General features: G+C 40.9%; 1 protein-coding gene across 1 annotated transcript in view; it reads right to left on the bottom strand.

Annotated features, from left to right (window-relative positions):
• LOC115047239 (syntaxin-binding protein 4) overlaps positions 1-17,002 on the bottom strand; it is a 74,790-nt gene extending 57,788 nt beyond the window's left edge. Inside the window, exons 1-2 of the mRNA XM_029508041.1 lie at positions 16,913-17,002; positions 4,214-4,287 (exon numbers count right to left, since the gene is read on the bottom strand). Of these exons, the coding sequence (XP_029363901.1) occupies positions 4,214-4,287; positions 16,913-16,959 (121 nt within the window). The 5' untranslated portion in view covers positions 16,960-17,002. The remainder of the gene's footprint in view (positions 1-4,213; positions 4,288-16,912) is intronic.
• Positions 17,003-18,441: the final 1,439 nt, after the last annotated feature.

Raw genomic sequence — 18,441 nt, 5'->3', positions numbered from 1 at the left:
CAGCAAGATGAGAGGCGCCGTCGTCAGCTAGACACCAGCCTTGAAGACCAGGCAGTCAGAATTGGCTGGTTGGCTGGTATTGTTAGGTTGTTACTATCCTTTTCTCTGAGAAACTCAAAGTATTGTGAGTTTAACCACTTGAAAAATGTCCTCTGCTGTTGCCAATACACCACAGTTCCTCTTTGAAGATTTTTTGATGGTGCAATGGTAATTGCACCACATCATATTACTCAAAACCTATTACCTGAAAATGGTAAACAACTGTAATACATTACTTTTCAAATGTGTTACCTCAAACACAGGTGATTATTAGTAATATTATAAGTAGCTGCTGAAGTTGAACTTATTTAACTACTAGACCACCTTCTTCATCTGAAGCCGGTCTGTAAGCATAGAGACAAAATGGTAACACTAATTGGATCTGGAGTGAAGGGGCACATGTTAATTACTGTCTCTTGGAAGAACAGGGTTATAAAGGTCCTTGTCTCAGCCGTTCCTCCATTCTTACTCTTCCCTGAGGAAAACAGTGCCCTTTTCTTTTGTTCCACTTCAAAGTATCTTCCCTTTGCCTACCATCAGATAGTAAAAACATAATTCTAATGCAAAGCAGCAGTAGCAGTTGTAGAGACATGCCTTGCTTTCTCTCGTTCAATTTCACGTTTAGTTTTTCCAATTATTTCCTGCTTAAAATGCATCGAGGACAGGACAGGAACCCAACGTTCCAACAGGCCTTGCAAAAATGGGAAAATTCAAAGTGATAAAAAAAAAAGCTCAAAATCGCTTGCCATACACCAGATGAGAAGAGAAACATAACATGGACTTTCCACTATGGTTGTTTGCCCCCACTAATCAGTCAAGCTGCAGTTTATCCAGACACAGATTATATAAGTAGGGACGACGAAAATGTATTAGTTATGTTTTCTTATAATTTGTGTAAGAATTCTTGAATTATAGAGACATAAGAATGAGATTAACAATCGAATAGATTGGAGAGAGATGTTTGTGTATCAATACAGACTTCTATCTAGACACCTGACGATTGAAACACTTGTTATGGATTCAACATGTCCACACTATTAACTGTGACGAAGACGATTTTTACTATGGAAACATTCTCCTGGCCTCATGCTGGGGTAATAAAGGGATTAGCATGCTGTCCTCAGTACAGGACAGCAGGAGTGTTAGTGTGCACAGGATCCACTACCCTGATGGTGATGTGCAGAAGGGGATTTTATACTTCAGTTTCATGTATCAGAACAGTGTGCACACTTAAAAGTGGTCACCTTGGATGACAATAAGCTGATTTGCTTTTCACCTTTGTGCTTCTTTCAGTCTACACACAGCTCACATGCTATACCCTTCACTGTCTGTATGACATCATAGTCTTTCTAATCACATGGTAGTAATGGAGTTATTCAGCTCTAGGCCTGGAGATAAATAAAAAATATCATGTGATTTTTTTCAGGCATATTTCATGAGCTGCTTATTTTAAAGCGTTTTTGTTGTGCACCTTTAATACTAAAAGAGCAACGAAACAGTTTGTATTGTAAGAGGCTTTGGGTAAACGTAAATATTAAATTCTTTATGGATAATGAGTGGCAAGACCTTTCTTATGAATTCATTGATTTCTTTGATTGTAAAAACAATCTCATTCACATCCACTGTTTTCATGTTACTTACCACTGGAACAGTGGAGTTTTGAAAAAAATGTTCAGTTTTGCTCACTGATCTGTTCATTATTAGACATTACCAGTCAGTGACTTAATACTGGACCGACTATACTGAACTTTGCAAAGAAGAAAAAAACTCCATTCATTAAAAACATTTTAAATCTATTTTGGGAGTGTGCATCAGTACATAAACGCATTGTGAGGTAATGTATTATTATCTAAATCCACCTATAATTACATATATATATATATATATATATATATTTCTGTAATTGCACTGCCTAAACATCTTTGTAGTAAATAATTTAGTCCATCTGTAAAACTCATTGCAATATGTCGATTGAGTTATCTTATGCAATACTATAATTCAAACAGCCAGTCAGAACAACAATTCACAGCAATCGTGCATATCTTCGCAGCAAAGTACTGCCTTGTAACTCTATCCATAAACGTCAGTGCTATGAGAAGTCATTCTTTGCTATGTTCTTGTCTTAAAGGACAAGTGGATGCAATTGGAAAATTCTGCACTACACTTCCACCCCAAACCTCATATGGTGCTCAGGTCCCCTTCTATAAAGAAGATTTATTTCATCAAGCTCACCATACCCTGGGTGGATCCCATGGACAAGGCATTTGAGCGAAAACATCTATGCTATACTGAGCTGGCTGCTGAGGCATAACATCATGGCTGGAACACGGACGTCCACCCAGTGGAGATTGGATGCAGAGGGTTTATGGCAATATCTAGCACCAAGTGGCCATGAGGCCCAGAGCCAGTGTGCAGCCATCAAAACTGCATCAGAGTCAGCAGACAGAAGCAGCCAGTGGCTCTGGATGATGAGGAACAACCCCTGCTGGGGCCCCAATTAGCAAGCCAGGAGGAATGCAGTCAGTTTATATGGCTGTGATATAATTTTCATCCCAGTTAATCTAATGTTTATGTACTGCTCTCGTCAAATAAATTCATATAAACATGTTATTTTCAATGGTCTTTGGCACAATGATGGTGGTTTACACCCGGACTTTGTTGCCCTTGCAACACTTTCAATGCACTGACCCTCACTTGCATTCATTACATGTACCATGTATGTTAAGGAGACAGAGGAATAATTAGACACGAGACACCCTCAGCAAAAGAGAGGGAGGGAGGGAGAGAAGAGAGAATGACAGAAAAAGCAACAACACATTTATTGTAGCTATTCGGTGCAACAATAAAAGCATTATTAATATATTAGAGAAAGCGACAGGTTTTGCACATTTTCTTAGGATTATGAAGGTACTTTTTATTATGATCACATGTGCTCTTCAGCAATATATTTTATAGTTTGACTGTAAATGCATTCATGTAGATTGGGAGATTTATCCTTGAGTAGGCACAAGCTTCACTAGAGTGGTGTGTGAGTGAAGCAAGGATAAAAAAAAACAAAACAAAACAGTTGCTCCTGCATTCTTAACCCAACTGAGTTAAGTGGGTTAGGGCTTTGCCATGTGACCTGCTTTTCTTCCCAGGCAAAAACACAGATACTTAGCTCGGGTACCTACTGTACTATGCGGAGAAAATCCCTTTACATTTAGGATTTATATTATTTCAGCTATTCACACATCAGGCTACACTGCCAGCTATTGCAGGATAATTATGACTATGCAATATGATATGGATTCAAATAAGATAAATTAAAAGTTGCTGATTGACTTATAGTAGGCCTTTATTTATAAAGGGCAGTAGTAGTGGTATGCCAAACTTAACTAGTGAAATAAATGCAGGAACAAAACCAAAAAAATTAAAGAAAAAAATTAAAATCTGAAATGCAGTGCTTCCACGATATGGGGAGGTTCAAACATTGGGAGAAATTTAGTTTCATAACAAATTAAGGCTGGGATTAGAAAAGTACCTACACTAAAGTGTTAAGACACTTTGCTATAGCAAGAAGAACACCTCAGTTATGCGCCTGTATTTCACATTAAATGCTGAGAATTCTGTGGGATCAGCCTTGAATGTGATCTGGAGAAAGTTTCTCCAGTTGCACTAAATGTTTTTGCATTGCCAATGGATCATGGTCGAGTAATGTAGGTATTTTTTATAGCACTCTGCAGTTCCACAGATCTGTTTAGCATCTTCCACAGTTTTATTCTTATGATTTCAACTCACAGTTCTGATCAACTTGTTTGCAGGCAAAAACTCAGATGAACAGATGTAAAAAGCCTCTTATGCTGGCCTATAGTCAGTAAACTTGGACTTTATAATGTCTGCAAAGTCATTAATATGCTTGAGCATATCAGAATAGATGCACAAAGCAACAATGAAATAGCTGTGTGACAGATTTCCCAAACTGTCTCTCATCTAATGAATGCTGGGATATACCCAGGCCCCAGAAACCATGACATTAGACATCAAATAATGATGGGATTTAGAGGACAGCATTTGCAGGAACAAATGTTTCAACCCTTTGTTAGTTGACTATGGAAAGCATTTGAGTGAAGGTGCATCAATTGCAGGTACAGAAGTCTCTCCTTTATCACCAAAAAGGAAAAAATTGACTTACCTAGGCCATTCTCGCAGTCTGTAAACTCCATGGAATGAACAGCGCGATCGACTCCGTATGGACCCATTAACGTCCTGTCAGATATGGCGGGTTGAAGAAAATAGAGAAGACAGAGGAAAAGACAAAATAGACAAAACATTACGTGTGATATGAATTTAGCTGTGAAAGCTAATTGTGCTTTTCTTGTTTTTGTCAGACTAGGCCCTTTGGATGTGAAGCTACCCACTACTCAGTTCTCTGAAGTTTAACTTTGACCTCAATTACTGACTAAATCAGAGTATGTTTGAAATAATTTTATATATTCCTTCACTCAAATCAAACATGATGTGTGTTTATGTGATATTGATTGTACTATATCTTAAATATATGAATATTAAAAATTGATCCTATCCATGGAAAATCTTCACTAAAGCAGAGTCCTTCAAATATAGCTGGGTAGCATAGACTCAAACAGGGGGAATTCTTCATTGCCCACAGGATCCCAAGATGCATTGAATACTGATAAAAAAAAATAATTTGGAAGTGAACAGCACCAACTTTAACACAATCTTTACATGTTCCATTTCAGCTCAACTGAACAGATAATGGGACAATAGAATCTGTGTACTAGTTGTTCTTTTCACTTTCAACTCAGAATCCTAAGTTGTAAAATGAAAACATGGAAATTATTGGGCCAGGATGAGTTTTAAGCCCTTCAAGTCAAAGTCCATGGTGTTGAAGAAGGGGAAGGTGACTGACAAATTCCAATTCCTAATCATAGGAACAGTCATTCCGTCCATTACAGAGAAACTGGTCAAAAGCTTGGGGAAGATCTTTGACTCAAGCTTGAAAGATACCGCTGCCATCCAGAAGTCCATGCAAGAGCTTGACTCTTGGTCAAGTTCTGGTCAAGTTCTGTTCTTGGTCAGAGGGACTCCGGCAGCAGGGAGCTTGGACCAGATGGGTGAGTACACTGCAGCGCAGGATCACCTGGTCAAAGATCATGCAGGCAGATTTCTGTTGTGTCCAGATCCTGGTGCAGAGAGTCTATGACTTGCCAAGCAGATACCACCTCCGGCAGATACCACCACGCACAAAAGAAAGCAGTCACCTTCATCACAGCTGAAGAAAAACTCCAACCTCAGATAAAAACAATGAACAGGCCTCTTCAACACAGCCTCTGATTGGCAGCTGCAGGCTGACCTGGGAAAGCAGCTGACATTCCCCCAGCGCATACCAACAGGTTCACTCCGATGATCATCAACTCAGATGCCCAAAAACACCTGATCATGCTGGAACTGACAGTACCTTGGGAAGAGTACGTTGAGGAAGCCAATGAGAAGAAGCACGCCAAATACCAAGAACCAGTGGAGGAGTGCAGGGGCAGGGGCAAGGACAGGAAAACATTCTAAGAGCCCATAGAAGTTGGCTGTAGAGGATTTGCAGGATATTCTTTCTGCAAGGTCCCAACTCAGGTGGGCATCACAGGAGCAGACAAGAAGAGGGCCATTTAATTTGCCAGTGAGTCTACAGAAAAAGCCACTAGTTGGCTTTAGTTAAAGAGGGCTGATCCATGGGTAGCTGTGGGGGTAGCAAGTTCAAATCAAATCAAATCAAATCAGATTTTTTTTTTGTATAGCGCCAAATCATAACAAAGTTACATCAAGGCACTTTACATACAGAGCAGGTCTAGACCAAACTCTTTATAAATTTATTTAAAGAGACCCAACAGATCCCCCGATGAGCAAGCACTTGGCAACAGTGGCAGGGAAAAACTTCCTTTAAGAAACCTCGAGCAGAACCAGACTCAGGGGGGGCGGTCATCTGCCTCGGCTGGTTGGGAGTGGGAGAGAGAGAGAGAGAAATAGGCATTGGAGGGGGGGTGTAGGCAGGAACATGTTGCTGCATTAAGTTCATGGAGTTGAGCTGTTGGGTCCTGATCAACCCTAGCTGAGTCAACAGGGCGAGGGTGTATGTTCAATAACCTGAAACACCTTATAACCCAAGGTCACAACACTGATGATGCATTCCAGTGCATCCTGGAGGTGTTTCTTGAATATTAATATTTTGTGATCTGTTTATGAATCTAAAACCAAATAAGTTTGTTTTTCATACTTTTCATTTTATGCTCAGACCCAAAATTGGCCTAATTCAAAATTCACAGCAGAAGTCAGGAGGGGGTTGCTAAGACTTCTTTCATTCTCCACATTCCCCTCATTTTCCTATTCCCACATGTAGCCAGATCTATCAAACTCTAAATCACTCAAGGACTTTTATCAGACTGAACAGAAAAATTACAGCAATAAAAATTTGACCAAGCACAGGAAAAAAGCTGTGTTGGGACTAATGCTGGATCTCAGGAGTAAAGGTGTGAATTATGCGACTTCATTATTATAAAATCTGCTGCTTGGTATGGATGGATGGTATGTTGTCTGGCACTGGACTGGAGTTTGGAATTTGGCGAGGGCGGTTGCACTCCTCCTCTTCTGTCTACCCTCTCTATCTTGTCTTGTATCTGTCTCAACTTGGCTGTGAATCCTCCTAACTTCAACAAGGAATTGATCAACTGGTCACTCAGCGCTATTGACACCATGATTTTGACAAAATCAGGATTGGAGGAGCCTGCTTGCCTGGACGGACCCCATCAGGTGGGCTATGTCCTCAGATCCTGGGGAAGCTGGCATGTAACATGCTTGGCGCCATTCTCCATAGAGGATATTGAGGACCTCTATTTACTTTGATTCACGGTTGGAGGACTCCTCCTTCTCGGTTTAGTTGGTGCACTCGCATACCGCAAAATTGGCAAAACGATGGCTGCCACCAAATCTGAATGTCCACATCTGCCCCTCATGATTAATGAGGTTGGCAAAGTGGTGCGGGAACAGACTGTGTTAATTCTTGATGTGAAACGCAAAATGGAAACCATTTGCTAAGTTGACCGCTTTGTGATGAAGTTGTTGTTGAAGATGGGAAAATATGGATCACATTAATTGGAACTGACAGAAAGAGGAGACGTATTGAAATCTGTGCTCCTCTGCTAAACCCAAACACAGCAATTTTTATCAGCTCTGAACAACATCTGCCCCATTGTTTTATCCTCCATCATTATTCCATCTGTGTTGGAGACGCAAATCTGCTCCCTTTCACTAACCCCCCCTACAGTTTGATGTCGCCTACAAGATCACTCGGATCTTACATACACACAGACAAAGACTGATACCAACCACCTGCACACATGGACATCGACATGAATGCACATACCCACCCCCCATCCTCCCCCCACTTCCTTCCCCCTCCCTCATGTTACTGCCCCCCTCACCATCCTGCCTCTGCCCTTACCACTGGGTGGTAGTTGGCTGGATGGCAGCACCCAACAGAGGCTGCAGCCAACTGCCTCCTGCCCCTCTCCAAGCTCGACTTGGCGCGATGCATGTTGCGACTGCTCACACTCATAATGCCTCTATTCGGACAACAGACTGTTCGAATTTAGTGTACATACACAATCAAATGTATATTTGCTGTTATATACATTCTGATGTGTGCCATTATTACATTCAACAAGTAAACCAGGAAAACAATGGCTTTTCTGGTTGTGTACTGGGCGGACGGTAAACGTGTTGCGTCATTTCCGGTCACTGGCGGTTGTGCTCTCTGCTGTGCGCTGTCATCTCGTGTGTTGTTTCCACTGTTCTTCTGCTACTATTTCCTAATTCACTCGATTAATTAGACAGCAAATTATTGTCACATCAACACTAGGTTTAAAAGTCAATATCTCCCCTTTCTCCAAAGATTATAACCGGTTCTGCTCCTATGCTAATCAAACTACCCGATTAGCAATGTCCTCTAGCTCTCTGTCTCCACTCTCTGTTCCTCCTTCTCCTCCTCCTCTCCTCTCCTGTTCTGTGTGCCTCATGCGTAGTTATTCTTCTGCCTCCTTTTATGATAGCACCTCTTGTCATAGATGTTAATGAGTTAGAATCCCGGCTCTGCACTTTAGCTAGCCCAACCTATGCTAGTGTAGCTAGCTCCCCCCTGTAGCCGGTGCCGGCCGACCTAGATGAGCTCATACGGCAGCCAAGACAGTTTCCTCCACCCCAGTGGCTCCCGAGCAGCCGGGATCTAGTCAGGGCGGCTGGGTGACTGTCTGAGACAAGAGACATAGTTGTAGGCAGCAGCCCCTGGTTCACCACCGACCAGTTCACATTTTCCAACAGGTTCTCCCCTTTCAGCGACACACCCGCTGAAAAGCCGACTCTAGTGATTGGTGATTCTATTCGGAGGAGCGTGAAGTTAGCAACACTGGCAGCCATAGCGAAGTGTATCCCGTGAGCCAGAGCAGGCGACATCTAGTCTTATCTGAAACTGCTGGCTAAGGGTAAATGTAAATATGCTAATATTGTTATTCACGTCGGCAGTAATGACACCCGACCTCGCCAGTCGGAAGTCACAAAAATTAATGTGGAATCGGTGTGTACTTTTGCTAAAACGATGTCGGACACTGTAGTTTTCTCCGGCCCCCTCCCCAATCGGACCAGTGATGACATGTACAGCCGCATGACGTCATTTAACCGCTGGCTGTCGAGGTGGTGTCCCGAAAACAACGTGGGCTACATAGATAACTGGAAGTCTTTCTGGGGGAGACCTGGTCTAATTAGGAGAGATGGTGTCCATCCCACCATGGACGGGGCCGCTCTCATTTCTAGGAATATGGCTGATTTTATTAGAAATCCAAAACCTTGACAATCCCGGGTCGAGACCAGGAGGCAGAGCCACAGTTTAACACGCTCCTCTGCGCCTCAGTCAGAGCGGTCACCTGCTGAGAATAGAATAGAGTCTCTGTCTATGTTTAGGTCTATAGAAACTGTGTCTGTCCCCTGACGACCTAAATTTAGAAAAGTTAAGAAACCCAAATTAAACAGAAGAGGAGCTAAAAACGAAAACCTAACTGAAATTAAAACAGCCACAAATTCAGTCTCAAATAACACTGCGATCAAATGTGGACTGTTGAACATTCGATCACTATCATCAAAATCTCTACTAGTTAACAATCTCATTTCTGATCACCATATTGATTTATTTTGTATAACTGAAACGTGGCTGCAGCAGGATGAGTATGTTAGCATTAATGAAGCTACACCCCCAACTCATATTAACTTTCATATCCCTCATACCACAGGTCGAGGGGGGGGGGTTGCTGCAATATTTTAGTCAAGCCTATTAATCAACCCAAGACCAAAATCTGGCTGCAGGTCATTTGAAAGCCTCACTCTTAGTCTTTCCCACTCAGACTGGAAAGGTGAAAAATCTGTTCTGTTAGTTGCAATGTACCGTCCACCTTGTCCGTACTCAGAATTCCTATCAGAGTTTTCTGAGTTTATATCAGAGTTAGTACTCAGTACAGATAAAATCATTATACTGGGAGATTTCAATATACATGTTGATGTAGAGAGCGACAGCCTTAGTTCTGGGTTTCTTTCCCTACTAGACTCAATTGGCTTTTCCCAGCATGTGAATGAACCCACTCACTTCTACAATCATATCCTTGATCTTGTTCTAACATATGGCATTGAGATTGACAAGCTAACAATTCTTCCCCAAAATTCTCTCCTGTCTGACCATTACCTTATTACATTTGAGTTTACTTTAATGGGCTCCACATCATTGAGGAATAAATTCAGCTATAGATGATGTTTATCTGAAGCTGCTATGGCTAAATTTAAAGAGAACATTTGGTCATCATTCCCAACAATGCCATATCTAAATTCAAATGAGGATTTCTCCCATACGCAGGTTGATGACCTTGTGACTAGCACTATGGCCACGCTGCGTTCGAATCTCGACAATGCCGCCCCTCTCAAAAAGAAAGTATTCAATCTGAGGAGGCTGGCTCCCTGGTATAATTCCCAAATCCATGCCTTAAAGCAGACATCAAGGAAATTAGAAAGAAACTGGCGTTCCAGTAAGTCAGAAGAGTCTCACAGAGCCTGGAAAGATATATAAAAAGACATAAAAGACATATAAAAAAAAGCTCTCCGCAGTGCTAGAAGTTCATATTACTCAGGACTCATAGAAGAAAACAAGAACAACCCCAGGTTTCTCTTCAGCACTGTAGCCAGGCTGACAGAGAGCCATAGCTCAGTTGAACCAGTGATCCCCTTAGCTCTAAGCAGTGATGATTTTATTAACTTTTTTACAGATAAAATTCTCACGATCAGAGAAAGAATTTATCAGCTCTTGCCTGCGTTAGATAAAAATCTCCTACTGAATACAGCAACTCCTGAATCAGCTGCAACGCCTCTTTTACATCTGGAATCATTCTCACCTCTGAATCTCTCAGAGCGAGCTTCTATATTTTCATCATCCAGACCGTCAACCTGTCTATTAGACCCAGTACCAACTAGCCTCTTTAAAGAGATCTTTTTTTAATTGAGCCGTTCATTCTAGATTTGATTAATCTGACTTTATTTCTGGGTTATGTACCTCAGGCACTTAAGACTGCGGTCATCAAACCCCAGCTTAAAAAGCCTAATCTTGATCCAGATGTTTTGGCAAACTATAGACCCATATCGAACCTTCCATTTATTTCTAAAATCATTGAGAAAGCTGTAGTAAAACAACTACACGAGCATCTGGATGGGAACAGTTTGTTTGAAGAGTTTCAGTCAGGATTTAGAGCCCATCATAGCACAGAAACAGCGCTGGTTAAAGTCTCCAATGACATTCTAATGGCCTCAGACAATTGATCAGCCTCCATACTTCTCCTTCTAGATCTTAGTGCTGCATTCGACACCATAGATCGTAATATTTTACAACAGAGACTGGAACATGAAATTGGAATTAAAGGAACTGCACTAAGGTAGTTCAAATTCATACTTATCAGATAGACATCAGTTTGTTCATGTAAACAACAGCTCCTCCTCATGTACTGTAGTCAGTCATGGAGTCCCGCAGGATTCGGTACTTGGACCAATCCTCTTTACGCTTTATCTGCTTCCTCTAGGCAACATTATCAGGAAACACAGCATCAACTTCCACTGCTATGCAGACGATACTCAGCTGTACCTATCAATGAAGCCAAATGAAGTCACTCAGATAGTCAGACTGCAGGCATGTCTTGAAGACAAAAGTCTTGATGACTGGAAATTTTTTACTTCTCAACTCTGACAAAACAGAAGTTATTGTACTCGGTCCTAAACATCTCAGAAAAATACTATCTAATCATCTCATCAGTCTGGACGGCATTACTTTGGCTTCCAGCTCCACTGTAAGAAACCTTGGAGTAATTTTTGACCAGGACATGTCCTTTGTCCCTCACATAAAACAAGTTAGTCGGGCAGCTTTCTTCCACCTGAGAAACATTAGGAAAATCAGAAACATCCTTTCTCAGGATGATGCAGAAAAACTAGTCCATGCATTTGTAACTTCTAGGCTGGACTACTGTAACTCATTACTATCTGGATGTCCAAACAAATCTCTAAAAGGCCTTCAGTTAATTCAGAACGCTGCTGCACGAATATTAACAGGAACTAGGAGAAGAGATCACATCTCTCCTGTGTTAGCTGCTCTTCATTGGCTGCCAGTAAAATATAGAGTAGAATTCAAAACCTTTCTTTTAACATATAAAGCTCTTAATGGCCAAGCTCCATCATATCTCAGAGAGCTCATAGTTCCTTACTGTCCTAGCAGGCCACTCCGCTCTCTAGATGGAGGTTTACTTGTGGTTACTAGAGTCTCCAAGGGTAAATCTGAAGGCAGATCGTTCAGTTATCAGGCTCCTCTTCTATGGAACCAACTTCCAGTATCGATCCGGGGGGAGGACTCTTTAGTAATTTTCAAGACCAGGCTTAAAACCTTCCTGTATGACAGAGCTTATAGTTAAAAAGTTAAAGTCCTCTACTCTTTAGCTATGCTGCTATAGGCCTAGGCTGCTGGGGGAAGGACTGAGCTTCTCTCTCTCTCTCTCTCTCTCTGTCTCTCCCTGTCTTTCCCTGTTACCCTCTCTCCCCCCTCCCTCTTTCTCTCTCCCTCCGTCTCACTCGCTCTCCTTTCCTCCCCCCTTACATGTGTTGATAAGAACCATCCTTCTTAAAAAACACAGTTTCACCCAGTTCTAAGTATTTATACTGCATTTACTAATCATGTTCTGCCAAAGTCTCTGTCTCTCCCAGTCCCTCTCCTCTCTCTCCCTGTCCTCATCCTGCAGGTGGTGACTCATTGCCATCCCATGTTCCTGCAACACCTGCTGGTCCCATATTTCATGAATTCTGCACTACAGCTCAACTCCATGAACTTCATGCAGCAACATGTTCCTGCCTACACCCCCCCCCCCCCTCCAATGCCTATCTCACTCTCTCTCTCTCTCTCCCACTCTCAACCCAACCGGTCGAGGCAGATGGCTGCCCCCCCTGAGCCTGGTTCTGCTCGAAGTTTCTGCCTCTTAAAGGAAGTTTTTCCTTGCCACTGTTGCCAAGTGCTTGCTCATCTGTTGGGTCTCTTTAAATAAATTTATAAAGAGTTTTGTCTAGACCTGCTCTATATGTAAAGTGCCTTGATGTAACTTTGTTATGATTTGGCGCTATACAAATAAATCTGATTTGATTTAATAATTGTGATTAATTGATGTAGTTGTATGAAGGCTAAGGAGTGTGTAAAAATTGTGTTGTGCTTATGTACAACGACAATAAAGGCACTCAACTCATTCGACTCACTGTAGGGGTTACTGTAAGGTGGAAAAAGTATTCAGATCCTTCACTTGATTAAAGTACCAATACCGCAGAATATAAATACTCTAAGTTCTGTGTGAAAAAGCCAATTTAAATGAAGTTAAATATGTATTTAGCAACAAAATATAGTATTAATTTAAATTCTTGGATTAGTCCCTTAATCCCTTAATTCATATACTGTTACATCTAAAATTACTCAAAGATTAGTACTAAAGAATCAATGTGGTAGCTGCATGTTACAGCTGGGGAAGCAAATATGAACCACCTTATGGTCTGCAAAGCCATATTTTGATTCACTTCTGCTGGCCCTGTTAAATTTATTACAAGTAAATACAATCTTAACACTTAATGTAACCATTTCATATTAAAAACCATTCATTGGGCTTTTATTGAGATTATGTTTGGAGTTTACCACACCTCTGGCCATAATTGACAACCAGGCTTGTAATTGTAATTGATAACTGCATTTTTTTTGAATTGGAAGAATTGCAACAGCCACCACGATTGGTGTCGCTTCAAGCATAGACAACAAGCCTTTGAATCTTATTTTGAAAAGGCTATTTGTACCCATCTTGAAGCGCACTGACAATGTTTATCACTTTAAATAGACTGAAGCTAAAAACCCTGACCATGTTGTAAAGTTTGGAAACTGACATCACAAAATAAGGCTCATTTGAAATTATAGCCAATAAAGACCCTTCAGGCCCTCATATCCTCCTCACAGAGAGTCTGAGCTTCAGTCTTCAGGCTGCTACACACTGCAGACTAGATAATAGATGGCTGAGGGCATATTTTGTAAAAAATAACCATCGCTATGATACACTAACAATATAATTTTCGTTTTTTTTTTTAAGCTTTAAATTATAGAATTTCCGAGGTGACTTTTCCTTTGATTTCGTCCTCTCCCTTTAGGGGGGCAGGCTGTTAATGGTTTAAAATAAATGAATAAAACAACATCTTGGTTAGAGTTCACACATGTACAGTAATCTCCAGAAGATGAGGTTGGCAGAAATTTTTGCAGTGTTATGTAACAGCACTGAAAAAGAACTGGCTGCACAGTGTTTTCTTAATCCATCCAACACTGTAGCAAGAAGCAATCAAAAGAACATTCATTTGCTGAGATTACACACAACAAAAGGTAAAGTAAAACACCAAAAATTAACAATTGAAAGAAGTGCTAGGTAACAGTTAGCCCTGTAATGCCTGACCAGAAAAATAATGGACAGAAAATTACATTTTTTATCTGAAATCTCTGTTTTGCCCTTTAACAAAATGTAAAAAAAAAAAAAAGCATATTTGCCTTTTTGTTTACATCATATTTGTTCATTTTTTTGTTTATTTTATCAGGCATTACACCCACTTTCAAGCAATAGTAAAAACCTCTCTTCTTGGTCATCTGTAACATCTGAAGCTTTATTTATTTATTTTTTTTGGGGGGTAAACTTGGGTTGTATTGGTTTCCTGGCAATGACACACATAGGTCCTAGTTTGCTTGCTACCCGAATGACAAGGCTTATCATTTTTCATATGCAGCTTCACCAGCAAGCTTCCCTCCTGATAGTGAAACAATGAAAATAATTGAGGACAGAGAATAAAATCATTCTTCCTATGAATTCAATCACCACAATGTGACAAAAGAAAGAATGGGCATTATTTTCTACATCCGCCCTCTCTCTGTCTATACATGTGTGTGTATATGTGCAACCTGCATCTTGGCCTACACTCTTGTCCACCATTATGCGGATGGCTGAAACAACTGTTTATATGTATTGTTATTGTAAACACGCTCTCTCTCGCTCTCTTTCTCTCTGATACACACACACACACACCATCTTCTCCTAGTAAAGTCCATTTCAAACATCTGTCACCAATCAAAAATATGTATCTATGTGGCAGAGCATGAGAATCAAAGTGCATATTGACCTAATTCATAATTTTGCATTTTTCTAACCCATTTTAAAAGTGCAACATAATGAACAACAGTTTTTAACAGCTCTAGGCACTATTATAATGAGAAAGACTAAGTAATGTGTTTTGTCAGTACAGTCTTTCAACCTAACCTAATGATTCTAATCCTATTTGAGGAGATTGTCCTCTATAACTACACTCCCTTTAATGAAGATCATTTGGCACCAGAGTTATGAACACAAAGATTTCCTCCTTAGGTGTCAAATATTTTTGTTCTAGCTAAATACTTAAACTCCCTTTAAGTTTGAGTTACCTGAAAATAGCGCAACATTATATTTTTGTCAAGCATCATGATGCCTTAAACATATTGTTTCCGAACCCTGAACTGAAAACAGACACAAAGATTAAACATAAAAGCATAATGAAAGGTTTTGCATATTATTGGAAAGTCAGCCATTAAACACAGACACAATAAGGTACAATCAGAGATTTATTATCACAACAGTGACTCATCATTAAAATTTAAGAGTAGAAACTGCTCCAACTGCCAGGCTGACTCCTAACCTGTTCACATGTTCTTTACTTTGTCCTCCTATTATCCTCAAATATGACAACGCATTTGATCCTTGGGGTGAACCTGACCTTCAGGATATCTACTTACATTAAATGATTTTAATTAAATTACTGGCCAAGTTTTTGTGTCAGGCTCTTTGTATATTGGGTGAACACATAAATAATCCCTTGGTAATTAAACTTATTAACAAATTTCCTGTAGCACCACCATCAGGCCAAACTTTCAAATTGGACAGAATGTATTTTTAAAAGTTTTCATTCAAATCTTTTCAAATTTACTGACCGCATTAATGACCACAAAAAAATTTACCTTACTGGTTTTGGTGACCTCATCACCTTTCATTTACTTATCTCTATTTTTTTTTTGTACGTTTCAGTAATAATAGTAACATTTGTGGTCAGTCACCATAAAGTCTCACTCACCCCTCCTCTCTTCTTATCTGGGTTCGTGACTGATGGTCCGCGTGTGTGGGGGTGGGTGTATCGGGGTACAGGCATGGGGCGAACATTCAAACTCCACACAGAAAGACCCGAAGCTCAGGAACTGAACCCACAACATTGAGGCAACAGTCTAACCATAATGCTGCTTCGTTGCAGACATATTTCTTGCATTGAGCACATGTCATACTCACCTTTGAATCACTTTGGGTGGGGCAAACCTGGCACCTGCCGTGTTACCTGCCTGTGGTTTATACCATTCAAGGTGTAAGGGTTCCTCACCAAGGCGTAAGATGCCAAAAAATTGTAATGTTATGCCTTTAGGGTCCTTCGTCCCTGTCAAGCAAAACCCTCATGCCCTGATTTTTTCAGGTGCTTCCTCAGGGGATTTTCTGTGTAAACCTGCATATTACCGACACCTACGCATGCAAAATGTGTTCATGTGACAAACACTGAATCAAATTAACCTCAAGAATGATAGGAGGGTTAAATGTCTCTTCTCAGAGGAAACTACAAAATCTGACAACAGCAAGAGGAGCCATACAGGAGAAACGTCCCAACATTTTGCTGCATGCATTTATTCAACAGGGCATCACTGGAAATCTGATGTTCCCCTGTCTTCTACTATGATTTCAATTTCGTTTGAGTTTTCAGCAACAGCTCAAAACCTCAAAATCAGACCAACTTTTTCTGATGGACTGTAAGAAAAGAAAAGGCTTTGTGGTCATCGACTGTACGGTGGAGATGTTCTCCGGGCGAGCGGTCCCCAATATAACAGCAGCAAACACACACACACACACACAGAATGTGAAAGGATAGCACATTTTCGCCTCCACTGGTAACACATTGCGACAAAGCACGTCCCTGGTTAAACCGCTGAAACCTTTTTTTTTTTAATCGAAACAGCTTTTGGCGCGAGCCCCTTAAATCCAGCCCCGTTGTTGTCGCAGTAACAGTTCAACCGACAGAAGCCGCGAACGTCATCCGGCTCCACCACAGCAGCAGCTCATCACCTGACAGAAGTACTGACATTTCCCCCACAAAGACTGCTCCACCCGGCAACCTTCCGTCCGCTTACCTGCTAATGATGACGGCCCCCTTGTACATGACTGAGAATGTCGGCATGTTGACATGTAGCTCGTTTCTCCGCTCAGACGGTCGGAGCTTCGCTTTCACTCTCCAGCGTTCAGCCTCATCGTGAGCTGCCTCCAGTCAGCCTCTAATTCAAGTGAGCAGTGCTGTCCGCTCCGAACCTCTACACATTCACTCGCACCATTCATTTCTTATATAACCATAGCCGCCTGATTTTAAGGGTCCAGAAATCATTTTAACCAAATTCATCATTGCAAACACTACCTGACAGCTGTCTGCCTGTTGGACTTCCAGAGTTTTTCTTTTAATATAATATAATATTTTGAGGAGGATGTGATGCCAAAAATTGTATGTGCAACTTTCTAAATACAGTGCTCTCTGTGTGTTTAATTTTTGAAAGCATAATGACAGATTAAGTCGGCATTCTTATTATTTTTCTCATTCTCATCATCTGTGGCTCAAGTTCTCTGGGGATCACCTTCTTTTTCTCCCACTTGACAGTGTTAGAATCCATCCATCATGTTAGTTTAAGTTTAACAGATGTTAGGTGTGCTTTTTATCTGTGTGTTAATGCAGCTGTCCACAACCCTACTTAAAGCTTTAGTATTTAATGTAACTGATATGTAGTAGAACCTCAGTAGACCACTTGCAGAGTGCATGTTGACACAGGAAGCCACAAAGAAAAAGCGTTAGACGGTTTGTGACTGTTTGTCAATAAACAGCTACCTGAAGTTCAACTTGATTTTTTATTCATGGAACATTATATAGTACTAGGAGTGGAGTAGAGAAAAAGAAGCGACCCAACAAAATGGATGCAATAAAGCCGCCAGGTTCATTGAAACTGGAAATATAGATGCAAGTTGGAGGGCTTTCAAACAGCAATTCCTGCTGCTGTATATTGCAGCTGTCGGAGTGGATCGGCAGGCAGATGAGAGAAAACTAGCCATGCTGCTCACCATCACTGGTACAGAAGCAATAGAAATCTTCAACATATTTGTGTTTGCTCAACCTGATGACAAAGACAAGTGTGATGAACCACTGACGAGCACTGCTTGTCAAAGAAAAATGAAACATACAAGAGGTACACATTTCGTTCACGCTTACAGCAAGGGTGAGACATTTGATTATTTTCTTACCAACCTCAAGATTCAAATTCAGTCCTGTTTAATTTTGATAATCCCAGAAACTCTATGATAAGAGATCAGATAGTGTTTAGAACTAATGAGAAGAAGCGCCGGGAAAAACCTGACCAGTCAAAAGTGCAAGCCAAATTGAACATGCCTGCCCCCACTGACAAAAAACGAGTGCTGTGAGCAATGCGAATGATCAACCTCCTGGGTAAATTCATTCCTAATCTTACCTCTAAAACAACATGCCTCAGGGGGTTGCTACAGCACAACACAGTGTTTGAGTGGACTGCTCGCCATGAGAAAGAGTGGAAAAAATTAAAAGAAACTAACTACAGAGCCAGTCCTCACATTTTTTTGATCCAACAAAAACAACAAAGATCTCCAC

Source organism: Echeneis naucrates, chromosome 8 (genome assembly GCF_900963305.1).
Source record: "Echeneis naucrates chromosome 8, fEcheNa1.1, whole genome shotgun sequence".
Lineage (NCBI taxonomy): Eukaryota > Metazoa > Chordata > Actinopteri > Carangiformes > Echeneidae > Echeneis > Echeneis naucrates.
The sequence above is the reverse complement of the archived record's forward strand: the minus strand, read 5'-3'. Positions and strand labels throughout refer to the sequence as shown.